At 36.6% G+C, this 21,242-nt stretch overlaps 1 protein-coding gene and 2 long non-coding RNA genes across 3 annotated transcripts; all 3 read right to left on the bottom strand.

The window, feature by feature from the left end:
• Window positions 1-4,473: 4,473 nt before the first annotated feature.
• Window positions 4,474-5,224, bottom strand: LOC147486441 (uncharacterized). The gene is made up of 3 exons (XR_015200702.1): window positions 5,008-5,224; window positions 4,872-4,928; window positions 4,474-4,779 (listed from the first exon to the last, which is right to left on the bottom strand). It is a non-coding gene; the product is annotated as an uncharacterized LOC147486441 (long non-coding RNA).
• A 2,630-nt stretch (window positions 5,225-7,854) lies between these two features.
• On the bottom strand, window positions 7,855-8,430 carry LOC147486440 (protein FAR1-RELATED SEQUENCE 5-like). Its single transcript, XM_086573735.1, has one exon. It carries the CDS (start codon window positions 8,428-8,430, stop codon window positions 7,855-7,857), a length of 576 nt encoding a protein of 191 aa, XP_086429861.1.
• Window positions 8,431-15,470: 7,040 nt separating this feature from the next.
• Window positions 15,471-16,291, bottom strand: LOC147486439 (uncharacterized). Its single transcript, XR_015201125.1, has 3 exons — window positions 16,101-16,291; window positions 15,661-15,753; window positions 15,471-15,572 (listed from the first exon to the last, which is right to left on the bottom strand). It is a non-coding gene; the product is annotated as an uncharacterized LOC147486439 (long non-coding RNA).
• Window positions 16,292-21,242: the final 4,951 nt, after the last annotated feature.

Raw genomic sequence — 21,242 nt, 5'->3', positions numbered from 1 at the left:
CATCTAACCTTTCCACCGACTGTGTCTCAGCCTTGAACCTTGTTAAGAAATCCTTCATAGATTCTTTCTTTGCTTGTTTTAACTAAAACAAAGCCGACACCTGCTTAGGTTTCACCCTCTGGTGACCGTAATTAGTTATGAACCTTTCTTCAATTTCTCTAAAGCTTGAGATTAACCCTCCGAATTGTGCGTAACCACTTTAAAGTTTTGCCCTTTAAGCTTGAAAAAAGATCGACATAGTACAAGATCCCAATATTCGGTACCGATATATTGAACTCCATGTCGGTAACTAAAAGATGGTCCATTGGATCCATAGCTCCTTCATATTGGTTTAATTTTGGATTCTTAAATTTGAGGTAACGAAGCCCTCTCTATCTTTTTTATTTAATGGATTTCTACCGACATCATCCGCTAGCTTCCTTATCGGTCTTTATACTTTTCTAACAACTGATCCCTTTAACCGCTTCGACATCATTTCTTGCACCATTTTCTTTGTAACTAGTACTTTTCCTTCTTTCTTCAGGCTCTTTGTCGGTGTTGTTCTTGCCATTGATTGTTCTTCTCCAATATGACTCCTTCTTCTCTCCTCTAAATAACTTTTTGCACTATTGGAGTTCCCCGAACTTCGATTCTTCATCACCCTTCTCATACCTAGCGCCTTGAAAGACGCTTCTCCTTCTCTTCCCTTATTAGTTTATTCTCAGTCATTAACATCTGATTCTGCTTTTCTAAATCATTCATCCTTCTCAACAAATCTTTCAATGACACTTCTTTCTCTTGTATCTCCTCTGCTTCTTCTATCATCCTACTAGTGGATCTTCGAGTTCTTCTCTCCTCATTCTTAGATATAGCATGAGAAGTGCTTCCCTCATTAACCATCATTGCCTTATTTGCTGTAGCACACTTTGGAGGCATTCTAATTACTCTTTCTAACCAAAAACTTCAATTAATTGATTCAACCAAAGAAAAAGACAACGAGAAATCACAGTCGCAATCTTTTTCTTCGAACCCAGACGGCGCCAATGCAGTGCTCTAAGAAATTTATCACTATTAACAGTAATAAATTGCTAAGATGAAAGATAAAGATTGAAATCGAGTTGGAATAATATTTGTTCTTGAGTAATAATATCGGTTACAGTATTCTTTCTTTTTCTCTCTCTTACTCTCAGTTTTCCATTTTGTTGTAATGATTTCCAATGAATCAATCTTTTCCTTGCTAGTCTATTTATAGTTCTTTTAGAATAACTTGGACCAATCCCCTCTTGACATGTGTCCATCCGCTCTTTCTTCCTTTCTTTTCCCGCTTTTCTGCAACATATTAATTGTAATACAAAATATCGATAATAACAGCCGAAATATCGAATTGACGATATTTGCCCACGACACTTATTTCGCCAGTTCCCATGGCCCCATTTGGCATTGTTTCCTAAAGAGTGATTGGGCATTTGCCATTTCGCCACTTGTATGTACTTCGATTCGTAGCTTACCTACGAATGTCTTTGCTTTTGAGCTAGTAAAGTCGCTACTTCTTCTAACTACTTCTTGGACTACAATTTAGACATAGTTTTAACTCGTGACAAGGGAACTGATCATTGATAAAGAGTTCGACTTTGCAATCCATGATTTTACTAGTTCATAACTCATAAGGTCCTGAATTGACTTGTGCATAGTAAAAAAAAACATATTCTATATTTTCGGTTCTCCATATCATCGAGAGACTATTGACAATCCCAATAACTCGAACATCCATGGCAAATTATAGTTGGATGCTTAATTATAGTTGCGTAGTTTAAAGTTTAAATGTAAGATCTGCGGCATATATGCTTAATTATTATGGTTGGAAATCCTGCTCGTGCCGCATGGCAAATAAAAATCTCTAAATAATCAATCCACCTCCAGAAATCCTTCAAAGAAAGAACCGAAATTTTTTAGTACTTTATGAATGAAATTCATATAGAGAGCGTTTTCAACAAGCTGATCCTCCTTTGGAACGTACAGTCTTGCTGATTTTTGATCTCGACCTACAGCAAGACTCCATGAGAATCCGCTTTCTATCTACACTCATGGGTCATGATGACGTGATTGTCAAATCCCATTTCTAATGTGACATATGGAAATGATTTTGGCAATTTCGACCGCGCTGCTAAAACACAATTTGTATTCTAACAATTGTCAAATTCCATATCAAGAAAAATAGAAATGCAATATTGGGCAGGGACAAGTTTGCTATCCAGAATTTTTTTATTTTTTGTAATTAAAAAATTAAAACTGCTCGATTTTGGACGTGGGGCCCAAGAAATTGGAACAAGACAAGTTTTGCCGTCCATAACTTTTTCAATTTTTTTTAATAAAAAATTAAAATAACAAATTAAAATGGCTGAAACGAGACAGCTATTCCCGCCCGAAATAGAACCTCAAATTTTATCCAAATGCGTTGGTACTTGACACGTTTTTAGCAATTTAGATCGAATTTAAAGAAAAAAAACCGCTTAAATTTTTATGTGTCACAATTTTTTTAATAAAGTCGATAAAGTAATTGATGATGATGCTCTAAGCGATTTTACTTTAATTATGAACTATGAAAACCTTTTTAATTTAAAGAGTATTAAAACCCTTAGGAACAAATTCAACATTACATAACGATTATATAGGGGCTTTTATATATATATATATATATCTGATCCGAAATCAAATTCAACGGACGTATAACGATTATATATAGGCTTAATTTTAAAAATAAAATATCAAACGGACGTACGTATACGGAAAAAAAAACCCCATCACGTGAGAAAGAAAAAACCCCCAAACCCCTATAAATTAAAACCCCAAAATGAAAAAAGAAAATAAATAACCAAATAAGTGAATAACCCACTTTAATATTCTCTCTCCTTCGTGATTCTCTCCCACTCTCTCTTCCGTTATTTTTTCTCTTACCCTGTTTTCTCTCTCGTCTCTCTCTCTTTAGTTTAAAAAACAAATGAACAATTCGAGGTCAGTTGTTGATTTGTTCTATAGTCCTGTTACTCCTGATGGATTCTTTCTCATCAGTGCCAGCAAAGATTCAAGTCCGACTCTGAGGAATGGAGAGACGGGAGATTGGATTTTACTGCGAAAATATGGGATGCATTGACTGGTGATGAGAATCGTCCAGATGCAACTCCAAGAGAAGTCGATTATTCTCTTGGGTCAATTGCGTGCGTTTCTCTCCTGGAAGGGAATCTTATGCTTCAGGATCAGAAGATGGTACCATTAGAATATGGCAGACAGGTCCTATGAAGTATGAACCATGATGATGGCGAGATTCCAGCAAATGGGTCAGTTGGGAAATTAAAGATTGTTATGGATGAGGTGACACAGAAGATTGAGGGTTTTCAGGTTGCCAAGGACAAAAAGGCCGAAGAAAAAGAAGAGTCATCAGATGTCTAAAGATTTAGTTTATGCAGTGTGAGCTGCGATAATACCTTGTGTGTATGGGTATGCACATCTTCTTCTTGATATTGCAACACCCTTTTGTTATTTAGTCTTGACCCATACATTTTTTGTAAGCTTTACTCTACCTTTTTCTGCATTAGTGAATACCAAACGTAAAGATCCCCAACGTGTCGAATTTTTTTTTAGTTCAAGGTATCTGGCAAAAGTCAAAACTATTCTTCAAAAAAAAAACTTACCAAAGCTCTAATCTGGATCCAGTACTGCGTGCAGTTAAGTAGCTATAATCCGCCATGGAGGTGTAAATGGTCTAACAATCCTTTCAAGATCCTATCATATAGTCTCAACTGTTAGTGTATTAGACCATTTGGCGGTCCTATTAACCTTACTCTATAGTATGCACCATTATGGGTCGATCCAAGGATTTTTTTTGATGATCTATGTATCTGGTTCTTCATCTGAACAAGAGAATTGTGCTTTTCTTATGGTTGGCATGACAACTTTGAAAAAATGATTCTAGCCTCTAATAGTGTTAAATAGGATAAGTGTAGTTCAAGTGGTCATTTCCACGCAGTATGAGAACGAAAATTTGTTGTAGGGCATCTCACCAGAAAACAAGACAAAGTGACCGTGCAGTCCAGTAAAGAATTCAGGTGGATGACTGTTAGCCTTACATATAACCCCAAATTAAACGCAAAGAGGAAAAACTGGAGGAAGACTGGTGATGTAGTTAGGCAGGCATGAGGACAATAGAATACTGCCAAGTAGGATGAACATGATCTCTACAACTGAGCTTCAATCTCGTTCTTCAACTAAGAAGGACGAAAGAGCTCCTCAATAGAGTAATGGACTATTCAACCAAGGACGAAAGACCTCCTCGACGGAGTAATGTACTACTGTGCAGTGCAACAATTGTGCTGATCACATTACTGCAGTTATTAACAAGGTCTACAAATTTCAAACACAAGTTTCCCTATTGACAATAATAGGAATTCTTCATTTCATACAAGATGACAAATCTTACGACAAGGATAAATCATACAGGCACACACAGCTTTATATCCATATGTTCACAACCATATCTATTACAACGGGCATTCGTTTATGACCCTCCTTGAAGCCCTTGTAACGAGTCAGCCATTCTTCCTGAACATGGTTATTCCAGCTTGCGATGTCCAAGCAACAAGCACAATAAAAAAGAAACAAAATACTTAAAAGAAGATCTATGCACTCTTCAAAATACACCCCTCCCAGTATCCTTTAACATGTAAACTTCAAAACTCATCTACTGATTGTTCACCCAAAGAATCCTCATCTGTTGCATCATCGTTGTATAAGGAAGATTGTTCACTGGTAGTCAATTAACACTATAATAAGTATGTGGTTGCTTTACAAAACAATAACAACAACATCCAGCGAATAATGCAAATTTAATTTCTTACTGATTTATGAGCTCTGGACAATTCCTTGCATCTTTGTCGCATAAGGAAGACTGTGCACTGCAAGTCAATTACCACTATAATTATAAGCATTTGGTTGCTTTACTAAAAAAACAAACAAATAATGCAAATTTCTTACCGATTTATGAACTCTGGACAATTTCTTTTATCATGAGTCACTCCAACCTGGTTACAACCATTGCATCGTCTGGCTTTATTTTGTTTCCCCTTCCTGAGTGCTTTCTCTTTTCCCCTCTTAAGCCTTTTTCCGCACCTTTTGCCCTCGCTTGACTTGGTTCACAATAATTATTTTTTTCAGGTACTCCTAAACATGACCAGAACCAAAATTTTGACTACCTTTATCCAGCGGTGCTGTTGCACTTGTACCACAACTAACCAAGCTGTTAATATTTTTAAGTGTACTACTTAAAGTATCAGTAAATACTTTAGTTGCTTCCTTACTTCTAAGGGCTTTATCAACTACAAGTGTAGACATGTGAATTAATTCACTCCGCTTCATAAGATACGATTTATCGTCTGTTATCTCAGTTCCACCCTCATTAATGACTATCCCTGTCTTTGTTGTTTTACACCAACGCGTTAAAATGTACTGGTCCGGCAACTTATCAAAATCATGCATCCTGTTCAAATGTGACAAAATGTGCCTGCAAGGGATCCCTGAGCTCTCAAATTTTTTGCAAGTACATGAAGCAAAATCCAAATCCTTTTTATACATAATTTCTCCTAGACTTTTCTGCCATTTTTCTTTGAACTTTATAAACTCGACAACTTTCATTCTCACTAAGAAGCTCAAATCTATAACTCAAACTCTCTCACAACTCGTCTTGAAATTTAAAAAACATCTTATGTGTATAAACTTCAACCATGTGTACCAAAAAATTGTGGAGCATTTTCATTTTTGGTTTTTCAACCATATCTTTATTATCCGCCATTAGCTCTTCATGGTGTTGGCGCACAAGTCCCTTACCAAACTGAACCATAAAATCTACCAATGAATTTTCTTTTGAAACATACCTTTTGAAGAATGAATGGGCACTTTCTGCTCGTTGGCTACTGGACATGCCAGCAGAAAAAATATGATTCACATATGCAGGCACCCATTTGGATTGGATATCATACATTGAAAGTAGCCACTTATTTTCATGTAAGCCACTCCTCTTAATCAGATCCGTCCACTTCAAATCAAACACTTCCTTCGTCTTGGATCCCCATATGCAGTTTGAGAACCCCCCATAGTACTCACTGTATTTAGCTGTATCTAATTTCTCTGGGAAAACTTCATTAGTATGTGCCAACTACAATACCTATGATAGAATATACAAAGGCTTTCAGATAATGCGAGTTTCGAAGCATTCAGATATTTAAACAAAATGCATGCATAGTCTATATATACTCTCCACAAGATTCAAATATCACAATATCAACAATTCTTACAAAATGGTTCAAACTAATGCAAAATACAAAATGCATGCATATTCCTTCGTCTTGAACTTTTTGTTCATTTTCTTTGAAGTATCAGATCATGGAGTAGCATGTTGTTTTGTTCAAATTGTTTAACGAGTACGTACTTCTCTTCCCAAAAAACTGAGTCCTTTACTCGATACTACAAAGTTGCATTAAAATAAATGAAGTCGTTTATCTCAAATCAATAGAGCTCAGTTAGGGAATCAGTTTTTGGAAGTCGGCATATAATTGTTGTTCTTTAAAATTGCTGGAAGCGGCAGCATCAATGGTACCGTCATCTGTGAATTTCAATGCAGAAGTCTCAAAAACCCAATCAAGATTAGTGTTTGAACTTTAAAGGGCAATTTAAATGACTTCTAACTAAAGATCAATGTAGAAATGTCAGAGCATTATACATCCCCAAATCAGACATTGTGTCCAAGCAGTACTGAAGCAGAAATAGGGAGAATATAGAAATCAAAACAAACTTAAATAACAAAGTGCAAGGACGAGGAAGTTTACATCATCAAATTGTTTTATTTCATTGACGCAAAAAGCTACCGCAGAAAGCTTATTTCAATAACTCTGCATGGTATACAGATTGTTGGAATCAATTTGTTATAAAGCAAAATTCATTTACTGGTCTGATCAGCAGCATAGTTCTTGAAATTTATTAGAACTTTAATATCTAGGCTGGCCTAGCCATCCTGCTTTCCAATGTACTGCCTTCAGATTTCAGGGGTGCATTTTGTATCTTAGTAATTAGTTTCCACCAAGCAAAAAAAAAAAAAAAAAAAAGAGAAAGTCACACGCTTGTTTCTGGTATATGTTGTCATCACTATTTATTGCTTCACCTATTTGCACTAATGATCAATTGAGATAAATGAAAACTGGATCATCTTATGATCATGTAGCAATGGTTACCTAAGCTAAATGACTCAAAAGTCATGGGACATAAAATGCGCTGGCAAACACCTGTCGGTCAAAAGTTCATCAAGAAAGGTTGTATATCTTAGCACGCACTGATAGTTTTTACTTCTTGTCTTGTTCCTTGCTTCCTTTATTATACTTCAAAAGATTATTGCAGCATATGTTTTAATCTTTAAGAAGAACAAACATTTTGCTAGTAGCTACTGAACTTTCATAAAAAATAAATGCATACAAATAAGTCTCCATGTTATACCTCCTTCTAACCTCATAGCTACCTAATACTTTATTTGCAATTCCATCCAAACAGTAGGTAACTCACAAGAAGTAACTATACATAGATACACCACAACGTCACAAACACATAGGAAAGAGGGAGAAAGACAATATACCCTACATCAATGAATCCCAAGATAAATGAATTCCAAGATCCCAAGTTCCACAAGATACAAAATGCATGCATAGTCTATAGATATGACCTAGATGGACATGCTTTAACACGTGAATAACTATAAGCATGTACCAGTACAGTTATGAAATTTTGAATATCAAAACCCTATAACATGAATCCAATGACTTCACATCATTCAAAATACTAATTTAAACTTGCTAACAGCATAACTTTATAATACCTGTGAAAAGTAGTTTGAAGCGTCTGAGAAATTGCTTTTGTCATTGCTGGATCCTGATCTGTTATAATCATCTTTGGGGCCTCACCGGGCATAGCTTCTAAAAATTTGTTGAATAACCAAACAAAAGATTCCGTAGTCTCATCGCAGAGAAAAGAGCAAGCAAAAAGAACGGTCTGACCGTGATTATTAATCCCGAATAATGGTGCAAGTATCAACCCATACCGATTGGTATTGTACGTAGTATCAAAGATGACAACATCACCATAAAACTGGTATGCTCGTCTAGAGGTCATATCTGCCCAAAAACAATGAGTAATTCTCTTTTCATAATCTGCCTCAATTTTATAAGTGAAAGAAAGATTCTTTCCATGCTCCAATTTCATATACTCATGAAACATATCTCCATCATGGCCCTTCTTCTTCTTACGCCTATCCCTTTTCTTATTGTTTAAATCTTTTTGCGTGAAACCGATATGTTCTATCCCTCCAGATTGCACTCCAAGAAGGCTAAATTGTTGATGCTGTGGTATATTTACCATGTCAAACTATTGTGTTAAGCACTTTTGGGCATCAGAAACACCACGATGAGATCTTAGAAATTGTACTCTACTAGGGGTTGACAACGAGTGAGTATGCCCCTCAAAGAATACACTAACTGCAAATAGACAAGAATTTAATTTCACCATTGCAATTCTTGCTTTACAGTCTTCTTTTATAATGCCCCGACGCCTTTTTGCCGCAATGTCTGCTATCACTGTACTTTTTCCTTCTTTAAAACAGACATACTCCTTCCTTACGATTTCGTCATTCGTTTTTCTCTGAGACCAACTTCGAATACTAAGCCCAGCTACTTTTGCATATGCATTGTAAAAATTCTTAACAACATCAAGTGATTCAAACTCTTAACCCTTTTTAGGCTTGAGATCATGTGGGACTTTAGGACAGTAAATCTCAACACATTCCGCAGGCGCACTAATAGTCTCCATATCAAAATCTTTATTCTCCATTTCAATATCGTCTGACAAAATTCTACCAACATCAACATCAGAAGCTTACAAACAATTAAAGCACAAAATAGAACTGCACATAGTCCATTTTTACGTGAAATTTATATGGCGGAATCCTCTATTCAAATTATTGAATATGATATGACCGTGATATTAGTTTTGTGAAATCAGTTGTATGTCATAGTGTTCACGGGTCAAAAGAAAATTAACGGTTAATGACTATTTTATTTGAACTTGCACTACAACAGAACATGTTTTTAGTAGCGCCATACCCCATCGCTAAAGGTGCCTTTGAGCGTGGTAAAAGATCCGGTCGTAAATGCGCACTGGATATGGCGCAAAAGGCGTGGCTAAAAAGTGCGTCTCAAATACTCAAATGCAACGCCAAAAATGGCGTGGCAAATGTTCCTAGTTTGTTGCGACACCTATGGACACTGCTAATACACTAATTCCGTTGCTATTTCATTTATGAAAATTAAATTAATTGCAAATTTATTTCAAACTATTTGCAGCGCTTGGCGTCGCAAAAGAGAGCTTGTAACAACTAGGATGGCGTTGCAAAAGTGATACCTTTAGCTGCATAATTAGGCATTGCAAAAGGCAACCTTTTGCTACACTATTTCCGTTGTGGAAAGTTTAAATATTTGGCTACACAGTGCGGAAAGTTTGAATTTTTAGCTGTACATTTGGCGTGGCAAAAGATGTTCATAAATTTAGCGACACACCAAGTGTGGCAATAGGTGTCTACGTTACGGTAGAATCAAAGTTTTTAGCTGCACCAAAATTGTTGCGAATGATATAAATTTCATAAAAGCACACGCTTTATTTGGGACGCATTTAGCATTACAAATGGCGCAATTCATACATATACATGTACATTTTCATTTACATAATCCTGCCCAAAACAAAATTTATAGAACACAGTAACCCTATAACAATTCACTACAAATCATAACAAAATGAATTTAATTACTAAATCATTCAATACAAAAGATCTTAAAGAATTCACATAACTATTTTTTGCGAAAAAACATCATTTCACATAATTTTAACAACGCTCAACTAAATTTAAATGAATTATTCAAAACTAAAATTCCACAAATAATGTCTATAGCATGCTAATTTGAGCAGCATCCACTCGGAGCTTCTTCTTGATTCTACTATTTCTGACGACCAATCGACCAATCTGGCACAACAAATTATAAAAAAAAAATCACTTTAGTAAATTTATTAGAAACATTAATAAACCTAATATACACAAGTTGCCAATGCATGTGAAACTATACACCTCCTATATGCGTAATTTGGTGCCCATGGCCAAAAGCTTAGAAAGAACTTATCAAAGTTATAACTCGATCACATTCATGAAGGTACATATCAAATATGAAGACAAAAATAGTCAAAAGCTAATAGATTTTGAACTAAATTGTACATGTAAATGCCAAACCATTAAAAAACCTCGTGTCATAAAGTTATCACCAATGAAACAATAAAATAAGCAAGGCTAAACATCAAGTAAATCAAGCAAACAAGCAAACAAACTCAACTTGAAACCGATTGATAAGACCCCTATTTTATGCATGCAGTACCATTCTGGTTATAGCTTCAATAACCAACACGAAAAGGAGGGGAAGAGAGGACCTTCCTGCCTTAATCCTCCACTTTTCCACCACTTTAAACCAACTGATAAGACCCCTATTTTATGCCTGCAGTACCATTCTGGTTATAGCTCCAATAACCAACACGAAAAGGAGGGGAAGAGAGGACCTTCCTGCTTTAATCCTTTTGAACTTGTGAAATGACCCACTGGAGTGCCATTAATCATTATTGAAAAATAAGTAGTTGAAAGGCATGTCTTGATCCAACTTCTCCACAAAAATCATATCGCATAAGAAGGTAGTCAAGGAATGTCTGACTAATATTATCAAAAGCCTTTGTAAAATTAATCTTACAAAAAAAAAACAGTAATACCAGATAGTCTTCTTGAATCTATGAGTTCATTAGCGACAAGAACCTCATCTTGAATCTACCGTCCTTCTATTGACGACCCCTGATAGTCACTCACCAAAGACATTTACAGCCTTCTTGAAGTCGGATAATCAATGCTAATGCAAATATCTTAAAACCTCCTCCCAAAAGGCTAATCGGCAGAAAATCAGCCAAGTTAGAAGCTCCTGTCACCTTTTGGACTAGAGTAACAAAGGTATTAGTATGCCGTCAATTAAGAAAAGAATCATTTGTAACTCCTTGACTACATCCATGATGTGTGCTTTCAGAAAAGACCAACATCGTTTGTAAATTACCACTGGAAACCCTCGATTTGGAATTTTATAACAAGATCATAATCCATCTCAGTATGATCATCAAAGTGATCAACCCAGGAAGGTGAAACTAAGAACCAGTCTAATATGCTCATTGAAGGCCACAAGTGCTTGTTAGCATGTGTGAATTGAGCTCCCTCCAATGTAAACCAAAATTGTTAGTAAACTCATTGAATCTATTTACATCTATTACTTCTGAAACCCCCTCGGTTTTTCATTGGAGTATCGACTACGTTGAATGCATCGGCTAGGCACCAAGGGAAATCACGATAGTACCCGCTTCACCTAATTCAGACTTGAATTGTTCTTTATCTGCATTATCCAACAGCCCATAGACGGCTCGGGAAAACCTACTTGAAACTAGAGTTCACGCCTTTAAAAGGGAAAGAAAGAGTGAAAGCACCCTTTGCTTTGACGGTATGTCCCGCGATGCGTTTCGAATCTGGCTTCGCTATGGTCGGTTCAAAGAGGCCGCAGAAGGAAGCAGAGGGGGGGCGATCTGAGCAGGGCAACACAAGCTTTTGATGAAGCAAAGAATGCTCTGAGAATCCCTATTCGATCACGAGATTGCAAAGTTGAGAAACATGACCGCCGGAGGTCGCTGTTTGCTGCTTTCAGCGATCGATTCGAAAACCGCTATGGTCATGGTCTCAAGAGGCTGCAAAGGAAGCAGAGGGGGCAGAAGCTGATGCAAAGGCAACACAAGCTTTTGTTGAAGCAGCAATGCTACAGAATCCCAAGTCGATGCAAAGATTGCAAAGTTGAGAAACATGACCGCACAGGAGGCTGCTGCTGCTGCTGCTTGTGCAGCTTTCAAATGCAGAAACTGCTATGGCTGAAGCTGAATTAGTTGTCACTCCTTTGGCTCCTCACTTCAAACTCTCTGGGGTCGTATTATCCACTCCTTTATCAAGGTTAGGTCGACCCGACCAGGATCGAGTCGAGTACGACCCAACTCTAGAGGCGAATCGGGAAAAAGGATGCTCCACCTTGCCGGTCGTTTATGCCCATATATACACCCTCTTACTTCTATACTATAGGCTAGGCTTCGATCGAAGTGTGTTGAGCTTGCTGAACGGTATGTCCCGCATAAGACAATAGAATAGGTGGATTTTAGATGCCGATGCGTTTCGGTTTTCGCTGGTCTCCAGTGTGGACCGCTTCCTCGGTGAGAACTAGTCGCAACCCGTTTTATAAGGAGAACAGAATATGGTTGTTCTCCTTTTTAGTTTTATAACTAGCGCTTTGGGACTGGTTATCCCGTGTGGGATAAGGCAGTTCCAACAGATGGCAGAGTCAGATGTAAAGGTATCGGGCATGGGGTTTCTGACAACATTCTTGCATATCTAGTATGCACCAAGAAAAAGTGTATAAAAGGCATGTTACACACCTCATTATCGCCTCTAAGCTAGTGGGTGGGACTGTTGCCTGATGTCCCAAGGCCCTTTTCCAAGCAGTTGGAAGCCCTTCTTATGACAATACATCAGACGATTCTAACATTACTTGTAATAGGCAATGATATATAACTACTAAGCAGATCAGTAAAGATTTAGATTTTTCGAACCACTATGAACAAGAAGTAAAAATCTTAATGAAGAAAATAAATCTGATAGGGCATCTTCTGTCAATGGCTATATCCTAGGAATTAAGCACTACAGCCGTTGCTCATTTCCCAGGACTGACCCGACTCACACAAATGAGGAAAAAATGGCTTGTGAGAGCACACAAGATTTCACACAACAAGTTAATAATTATAATAAAATAGAAAAGGAAACACATGCATAGACGTCCAGAATTAAGTGCATTGAAAAATCCAGCCCCTAAATAACTAGGCACCAAAACTCACTGAAGATTGAAACTAAAGTTTTCCTTTCCATTTCCTCTGAATTGATCAAAGATGTATGAAAAAGCTCTCCTGAGTAAAATGTGAGTTCATTTAGAGATTACCCCTAGAGTCGAATCGTGTTTCAACATATCAAAAGTTAAAAACAAAACGTGTTGTGAGAAGTGCAAACTGGAGCTAACACCAAAATAATGTCCAAAGTCTACCCATTGCAAACAGCATGCAAATTATGGCTTTTAACCAGTACAGAAACAAACTAATCCAAGACTGCAAGACCAAAATACTTCTTTTGGGCACAAGATAAACAAACTAACGCTGTATTTCAACTTCCGGAACTTGGAGTCATACTCAATTCTGTTGAAACTTATCAGGTTTATAGTGATAAGTGATAAGTTCCAACTCCATAAAATTAGAAATTGCTTAAATCAGTCTAATACAACTCCTGGTTCTTCAGATTTTAGGCAGAAAATCAAAAACAACTACCGAAAGTTGTGATTTCAAATTTCAATACACTCTAAATTAAGTAAACAATCAAACGACAAAAATACACCAAAGAACCTAAACTATAGATACTTGCAACAGACAAAGAGCTTGGGGAACCCAAATTTCAAAACACAATACATAAACAATACTGCATCATACAAACAATGGCAATGGCAAAAAGACCACTACCAAGCCAATGCAAAGTTTCCTAGTATGCGACGTAATTAACCTTGTAGGTTAAAATATTTAAAATAATTTTATTGCAGATATACAATCTACTGATATTTTCTTTGTATGGTTTGTTTTATGCCCATAGCATATCTTCTTCCATCAATTAATCAAGTGAGTGATCCCCATGATACATTTTAGAAAGAAAAATAGCAAATAAAACTATGAAAGTGAGTGATCCCATGATACTGTTGGAGATGTTAGAGTGTATCATCTCCAACATCACTCTAAACCCCCAATTACAAGAAGCATATTACAAGCATATATAGACAGAAATGCATTCATATTATATGAAAATTTAAGGTCAGCTTATAACAAGGGCAAGATAGGTTACTGAAGTAGAATGAAAATGAACAAGGGCCTACTGAAGTAGAATCAATATATTGTGATGTATCTCGAAAAGATGAAAGAAGGCATTAGAAACTTGATATGGAAATCAAGGTAGGATAGGTTGACTGAAATTCTACCAGAATACAAGCTCACTATGTTCCTGATTTGCATTGGTTCTAAAAGTTACAAAAGATGTTCAAATATGCTACTCTTATACTGACGCCAATACAGAGAGGGAGGGCAATGTTTTATTGCATTATCCAAATGCCGCAAAATAACAATTTAGTACCCTGTTTTTTATTTTTGGACAATTTAGTACCCCGTTAAAGAATGATCACAAAAGGTAAAATAAGACCCAAATATTGCAATTATATGCATGAAAATGTCAAATTTAGTTCTTTACATATTGATAGCATCTCTACTACTATGGATATAGCACTAAGGACATAATAAAAATCAATACAGAAGCCTATTTCCTTTATAAGGAGAACAGAATATGGTTGTTCTCCTTTTCGGTTTTATAACTAGCACTTTGGGACTGGTTATCCTGCGTGGGAATAAAGGCGAGTCTACTTTCTCCTACGTCAGATCGAAGTAATTTAGCTCTGGGGAGAATCTGGCCATTTTCACATGCCAATCGAGAATGGGCTAACTACCTGTATAGAGGCTGCAAAGGAAGCATATGGGGTAGCACAATTTCATTAAAATAAAAATAAAAAAATGTCATACAATATCTAAGGAACTATAACACTGGTTATCTGACGTCTTAAAGGTTCAGACACACCAAGCTTTCAAGGAATTATCAATGCCTCGATGTGTACACCTAATTGTCAATCATATATCCCTAATTGTGTGAAAAAAGAAAAAAAAAACCAATACATCATTAATAGAAGATAAGATGCCAATATTTCTTACTTGCTTAAAGTTCTCAAACTACGTACCATTGAGAACCTCCACTGAACTGTAGCATCCAAGCCTCCATCCTAGCTTGAATGGCCAAAACATCTTCCAATTTAGTTCTTTGGGATACCATTTCAGCAGTGAGCTCGTTATTACGTTTTTCAGCTTCCTCAGCCCTCGTCCTTTGTACTTCCTCTTCAGCACTGCTCCTTTGCACTTCCTCATCTAAGTGAATGGATCTCATCCTTCTAGCTGATGGTGGCATGACACCATGCCCAAGGCCTTTATAATATCCAGATCTTACACCCAATACTGTACTAAAAATTTCATACTCAGTCTTTGGCTCACCACCTTATGCTTCAGACTCAACTTTAAGTTGTTGCATCCGGTTCTGTAAGTTTAAACTAGGGATAAATATATGAAATTAAAGTGCAATGGTAAAAGCAAGTAAGAGTCATTTAACTTACATAATTTTCTTGAGCTACAGGACTAGTCCATCCCTTACTACTAAAGTGGGTTCGACGGTAGAATTCAATCTTTCCCACAGTTTGTTGGGTTTCAGAGTCGCGCTGAAAAATATTTGAAAACGCATAATTTATTTTAAATAATAGTACATAACTCCAAAGCAACATAAATTATGTAAATAAAAAATAGTACCGATTCCTCAAAGAAATGTAGAAATGACTTTGAACCAGCACAATGGTTTGTTGAGAGCTTTTGTCGATTACTTGAATTCTGCTCGCTAATTTTCTGAAGTAAAATGAATATTGTATTACAAGTTGTATTTGAATCATATAATCATATAATCAGTGGCTCATTAGACTCAACTTTAAACTAAGATGGGATAGATGCAAAGAGCTGCATTATTGCTTAATCTCAAGTCAGGAGGAAAACAAAAGGTCTTAGCCTTAATAAAAAAAAAAATTAGAATAATCCTTTCCTTGGAACATAGCCAGACTACCACTTCAACCTCAAAAATATAATTATATCCTCTTCTAGATTTCCTTAATTTCCTCAAAACACATGAAACCAATCACAACAATAATAACCAGCCAACAATAACCATTTAAAGGAGACCAATAAGTAAACTATCATACCTTGAAATCTTCCCTTCGAAACCAATCACAGCAAGCATCCCATTTATCTTGCGCCACGCCACTATAAGGATTTCTTCGTGCCACTGCATCATTTCCAAAATGTTTATAGTGCAAGTGAAGAAGACACCTATATCCTCTTAAGCACTCCCCTAATATCTTGTCCACGACGTACTTCACATGTGGAAGTTGCATATCCACATCAAACTTGTCCTACAAGAAATGCATTACAAAGTTACAAGGAATCATTCTGATATGCCATGCAACTAGAATAAAAACTTTATTACCTTAATGCGATCACGTAATGGTCCTCTCACATCCTCTTCCACTTTATCCCAATCACTTCCTGTAAGAGGTACATGTTGTCGTGTTACTACTCCAATCTCCCTCACGAATTGAGTACTCCACCTTCCCACAAGTCTTGCATGATCTTTGTGGATCTCTATCCTAGGTTTTTGACTAGTAGTAGCTTTGTAATCAATGAGTTTCTTATTCATAGCCTTGCCTTTTTTTTTCTTAGTTGGAACTGTTAACAAAAACATTCATAAGAAGAAGAAAAAAAGATGCCTAGTCTTTTATTATTGAACTATCCAATGCATTAAACAAATCAAAATATAATCTTATTACCAATACTTGATGTGTTCACTTCGCTAACTGCTGAAATTGGTTGTGCCCTCACTCGTCGAGTTACACCTGGCGTCATAACTATATATGCAAAACTTAAATTTGATAAAAAAAACAATTTATATCAAATGGCACATAATCTAAATACAATAATAAAGCACATTAAAAGTCATATATAAAAAGATTAATATAGCATTAAAATGGAGAGTTTCAATTCTTAATATATAAGCATGTACCTGACTTAGCACGAAATAGATCCAACAACATAACTATCACTTAATGTAATGTAATCTAAACAACCTGTCCTCGCTAGAATATGCTTTAACGCTTAATGTGAATGCATGGCATATATATATAGATATAGATTACCCACATACAAAATGGATAATGAAGTTTTTCATTAACATTCAGTCAATGTCTGTATCATCATCACTAGATACAACATGCTCCTCTTCAGAACAATACTCCATTAATGTGTCATCTATTTCATCATCTTCCTCGTCAATAATGAAATTGTCATCGGTTTGATGACTTTCCATAGCGGCCACGACCACATTAGCATCAACTTTGTTTGGGTCCAAATCCTCCCTATCTAGACGTATGGGTGTGAATGGTGCATTTTAAACCCCGCTGCTGCTTGCTTCATGAGTTTGATCAAGTTGGACATTGTCAATATTCACCCCAACCTGCTCTTCCTGTTGATATGCTACATCACTACCCGCTTCTTCTTTCTCTGGAACATCAAACATGTTTCGAGGCTTTGTCTTCTACACAACTTTCCAACTAACACCTAATTTGGTATCATCGACGTAAAAGACTTGACATGCTTGCGTGGCTAAGACAAATTGGTCATCTTTATACCATGTCTTGGAGCCATTAATACTAGTAAAGTGACCATCCGTTTGAATCCCCGTCTTTCTATTACCAACATCATACCAATCACATTTGAAAAGATAAACTCGATTCCCAAATAGATAACTAACCTCAAAAACATCAGTTAACACACCATAAAAGTCAATCTCTTCTCCTTGGTGTTCCCTTTTTACTTCAACACCACTATTTTAGGTTCGGAGATTTTTTTTCTCGACCCTTGGTGTGAAACCTAATCCCCTTAACAATGCATCCGCTATACCGTTTCACACATTTATCAGGCCCACATGCCAATGAATATAATTCATCCAAACCCAAAGGAGTTCTCACTGCACAATACTTGCATCTATTCATAAAATTAGTATACCAAATTAGGAAAACATAATTAGCATATTATCCAAGTTTATAACCATTGTATAAAAAAGTAGCAATACGAGCTCTTACACGTTTTTGAAACCAACTAGGAAACAACATTTCTTGTCTCTCATGTAAGTTGTGTGAGCTTTGCATTTCAAGCTCTGTCATGTGTTAACTGCATGCATATCAAATATATATAAACTTAATAACTCAGAGTAGTTGATGATGATAAAAAAAGACTCGGTAAGCTAAATGCAATAAAACTTACTCTAAATATGTTGAAATTTCTTCAGAATTATTCAATACATAGTAATGAGCCTTGGCATAGTCTTTTGGATCAAGAATAGAACTTGTATAGGCTCCCAAAGGCCGAACATTTTGTGCGAAAACACGAAATCCAACCTGTTGATTCTCATTACCACCATCATAGTTTTGTTCTTCACGATTGAACCGAGTTTCAACTCCTTGAAGATACATGGAGCAAAACGTGAGACATTCGGTGTCTACATACGCTTCAGCAATTGAACCTTCGGGGCGAGCTTTATTTCGAACATATTGTTTTAGCGTGTGTAGATACCTGTTTGCATATAACACACACATGTAATATATATATAGTAAATAAAAACTTGAACATGCTAATTTCAAATTAAATAAATTACTAACAGTAAACCTCACCTTTCAATAGGATACATCCACCTATACTGCACTGGTCCTCCAAGTATCGCCTCACGTGGCAAGTGGATAGCCAAATGGACCATTACATCAAAGAATGCAGGAGGAAATATTTGTTCGAGCTTACAAAGTATCACCGCAATGTCCTTTTCCATTTTCTCTAATACTTCCAATTTTAAAGTCTTGCAACATAAATCTTTAAAGAACATTCCTAACTCAACCAATGCAATGGCTACATCATTGGGCACAAAACCACGTATTGCAATTGGGAGAAGTTGTTGCAAGAGCACATGACAGTCATGACTTTTCATTCATGTTATCTTACCATCTTTAGCATTTGCATATCTAGAAATGTTAGATACATAGCCATCGGGAAACTTCACCGACTTCAACCACTCGCAAAAAGATTTTTTCTCTGAAGATGACAATGTGTAGCATGCTGGCGGCATTACAAACTTATCACCTCTTGGGATTAGATGCAACTCTTTTCTTATACCCAATGCGGCCAAATCTAATCGAGCTTTTACTGAATCTTTTGTTTTGCTATCTATATCTTACAATGTCCCCACTACATTGTCACAGATGTTCTTCTCAACATGCATAACATCCAAGTTGTGTCGTAGCTTAAGAGTGTCCCAATACGGTAACTCAAAAAATATGCTTTTCTTTCTCCAATTCAACTCCAACTTAGTACGCTTTCTCTTCTTGTTAGGCGTCGGCTTTCCGAATTTCTGAAGAGGTTCTACATAGTTCACCTGTGATAACAATTCATCCCTAGACAACTCTGTAGGTGGAAACCTGCTCTCCCTATTTCCATCAAATAAGTGTTTTCCACGAGTTCTCCAAGGATGCCTTGGCTGCAGAAAACGACGATTGGCCATATAACACAACTTTCAGCCATTCTTTAAATACATGGAAATCAGATCCTTGTTACAATTAGGGCAAGCCCGGTTTCCCCGTAGTCCAACCCCGGATAAATTACCTAGTGCTGGAAAATCATTTATAGTCCATAACACTGCAGCGTGCAACCGAAATGTTTCCTTTGCTACTGCATCATACGTCTCCACCCTATCATTCCATAACTTTTTTAGTTCATCAATCAAAGGTCGTAAATAGACATCGATATCATTCCCAGGCGATGTAGGCCCTGAGATCAGTAGGCATATGAAGGTGAATGGTTCTTTCATACACTTCCATGGTGGTAAATTATACGGCATAACCAGTACCAGCCACATACTATATTGGCTGCTCATATTGCCAAACAGGTTAAATCCATCGCTTGCGAGACCAAGGCGAACATTGCGAGGATCATTGGCAAACCACTCATGTTCCTTGTCAAAATCACCCCAAGCTTTAGAATCTGCTGGGTGTCTAAGTACGTTCTCCTCATGCTCAAGTTTTTCTTTATGCCATCTCATATCTGCAGCATTAACCCTCGACATGAATAGCCTCTTGAGCCTTGGTTTAAGTGGAAAGTAACGCAACACCTTCTGTGGTATTTTTTTAGTCTTGCCTTCGAAGACTTGATACCTCGGCTCATTACATTCTGGACAATTTTGAAGATTTTCATTTTCTTTCCAAAACAACACACAATCATACTTGCATGCATGGATTAAGATATAACCAAGTCCCAAGTTACGCATTAATGCCTTCGCCTGGTAATGGGACTTTGGGAGTGTCTCACCTTCAGGCAATATTGCTTTAATCAACTAGAGAATCATAGTGAATGATTTGTTACTCCAGCAATTGATTATCTTCAAATGAAGCAACTTCACGACACAATCTAACTTTGAAGATTTATAGCCTGGATACAAAGGTTGACGTGCTTCACTCAAAAGTTCATCAAATGGATCTATATTACCTCCTGATTCCATGTGTTCCACATTAGGCACCAGATTATCAATGTGTATTGGAGCCTGCAAATCTTCAAACATGTCATCCAGTCCATCAAACTGTACCCCTTCACCAACATCATCGTCATCATCGTCACTTTGTTCCTCATAGTCTTCTCCATGAAAAACCCAATGGGTGTAATTCTTGTCCATGCCGTAAAGGTCTAGATCGTCTTTTACCTCATTGATGTGCTTGTAATTCCTATTTTTGCATTGTTTGCATGGACATCTAGTCCCGCCGCTAAATGCAGTATGACCACGAGCAATCTCAACAAAATCTATAATTCCTTTTTTATAGTCAGGCCTAAACCTATTCGGGATTGCATCCAACTCTTATCCTTCTAGTAATCAAAGAAGAAAACATGAATAAAGTATGTTGCACCTTTAATAAATATGGCAAAGGAAACATATCTCACCAAAGGAAAAAAAAATACTTGTACACGTCACATGGTAGAACAAAACAACACTACTAGATTAAAGTGAGGAAAAAATATCGCAGTCACTCGATCTATTATCATACTTAAGCTGGTATGAATAATTGAAACTACTGTATAAAGACAATTTGACTTGCTGCATCCACAATATAACTTATATTTGACTTGCTGCATCCAAATTTAATCATAAAAGATAAGAAATGTATATATCTTATTTATATAGTAGCTCTTCATGACTACTTCTCAAGCTAATCCCTAATTCCTTTTTGATACACTGGCCAAAACCTATTTGGCAA

This window comes from Coptis chinensis, chromosome 7, assembly GCF_015680905.1.
Source record: "Coptis chinensis isolate HL-2020 chromosome 7, ASM1568090v1, whole genome shotgun sequence".
NCBI lineage: Eukaryota > Viridiplantae > Streptophyta > Magnoliopsida > Ranunculales > Ranunculaceae > Coptis > Coptis chinensis.
This window is presented reverse-complemented; position numbering and strand designations above follow the sequence as displayed.

What these genes read in the sequence shown, in the direction of transcription:
- LOC147486440 (XM_086573735.1), bottom strand. Translation starts at nt 8,430, where the DNA reads ATGGTAAATATACCACAGCATCAACAATTTAGCCTTCTTGGAGTGCAA.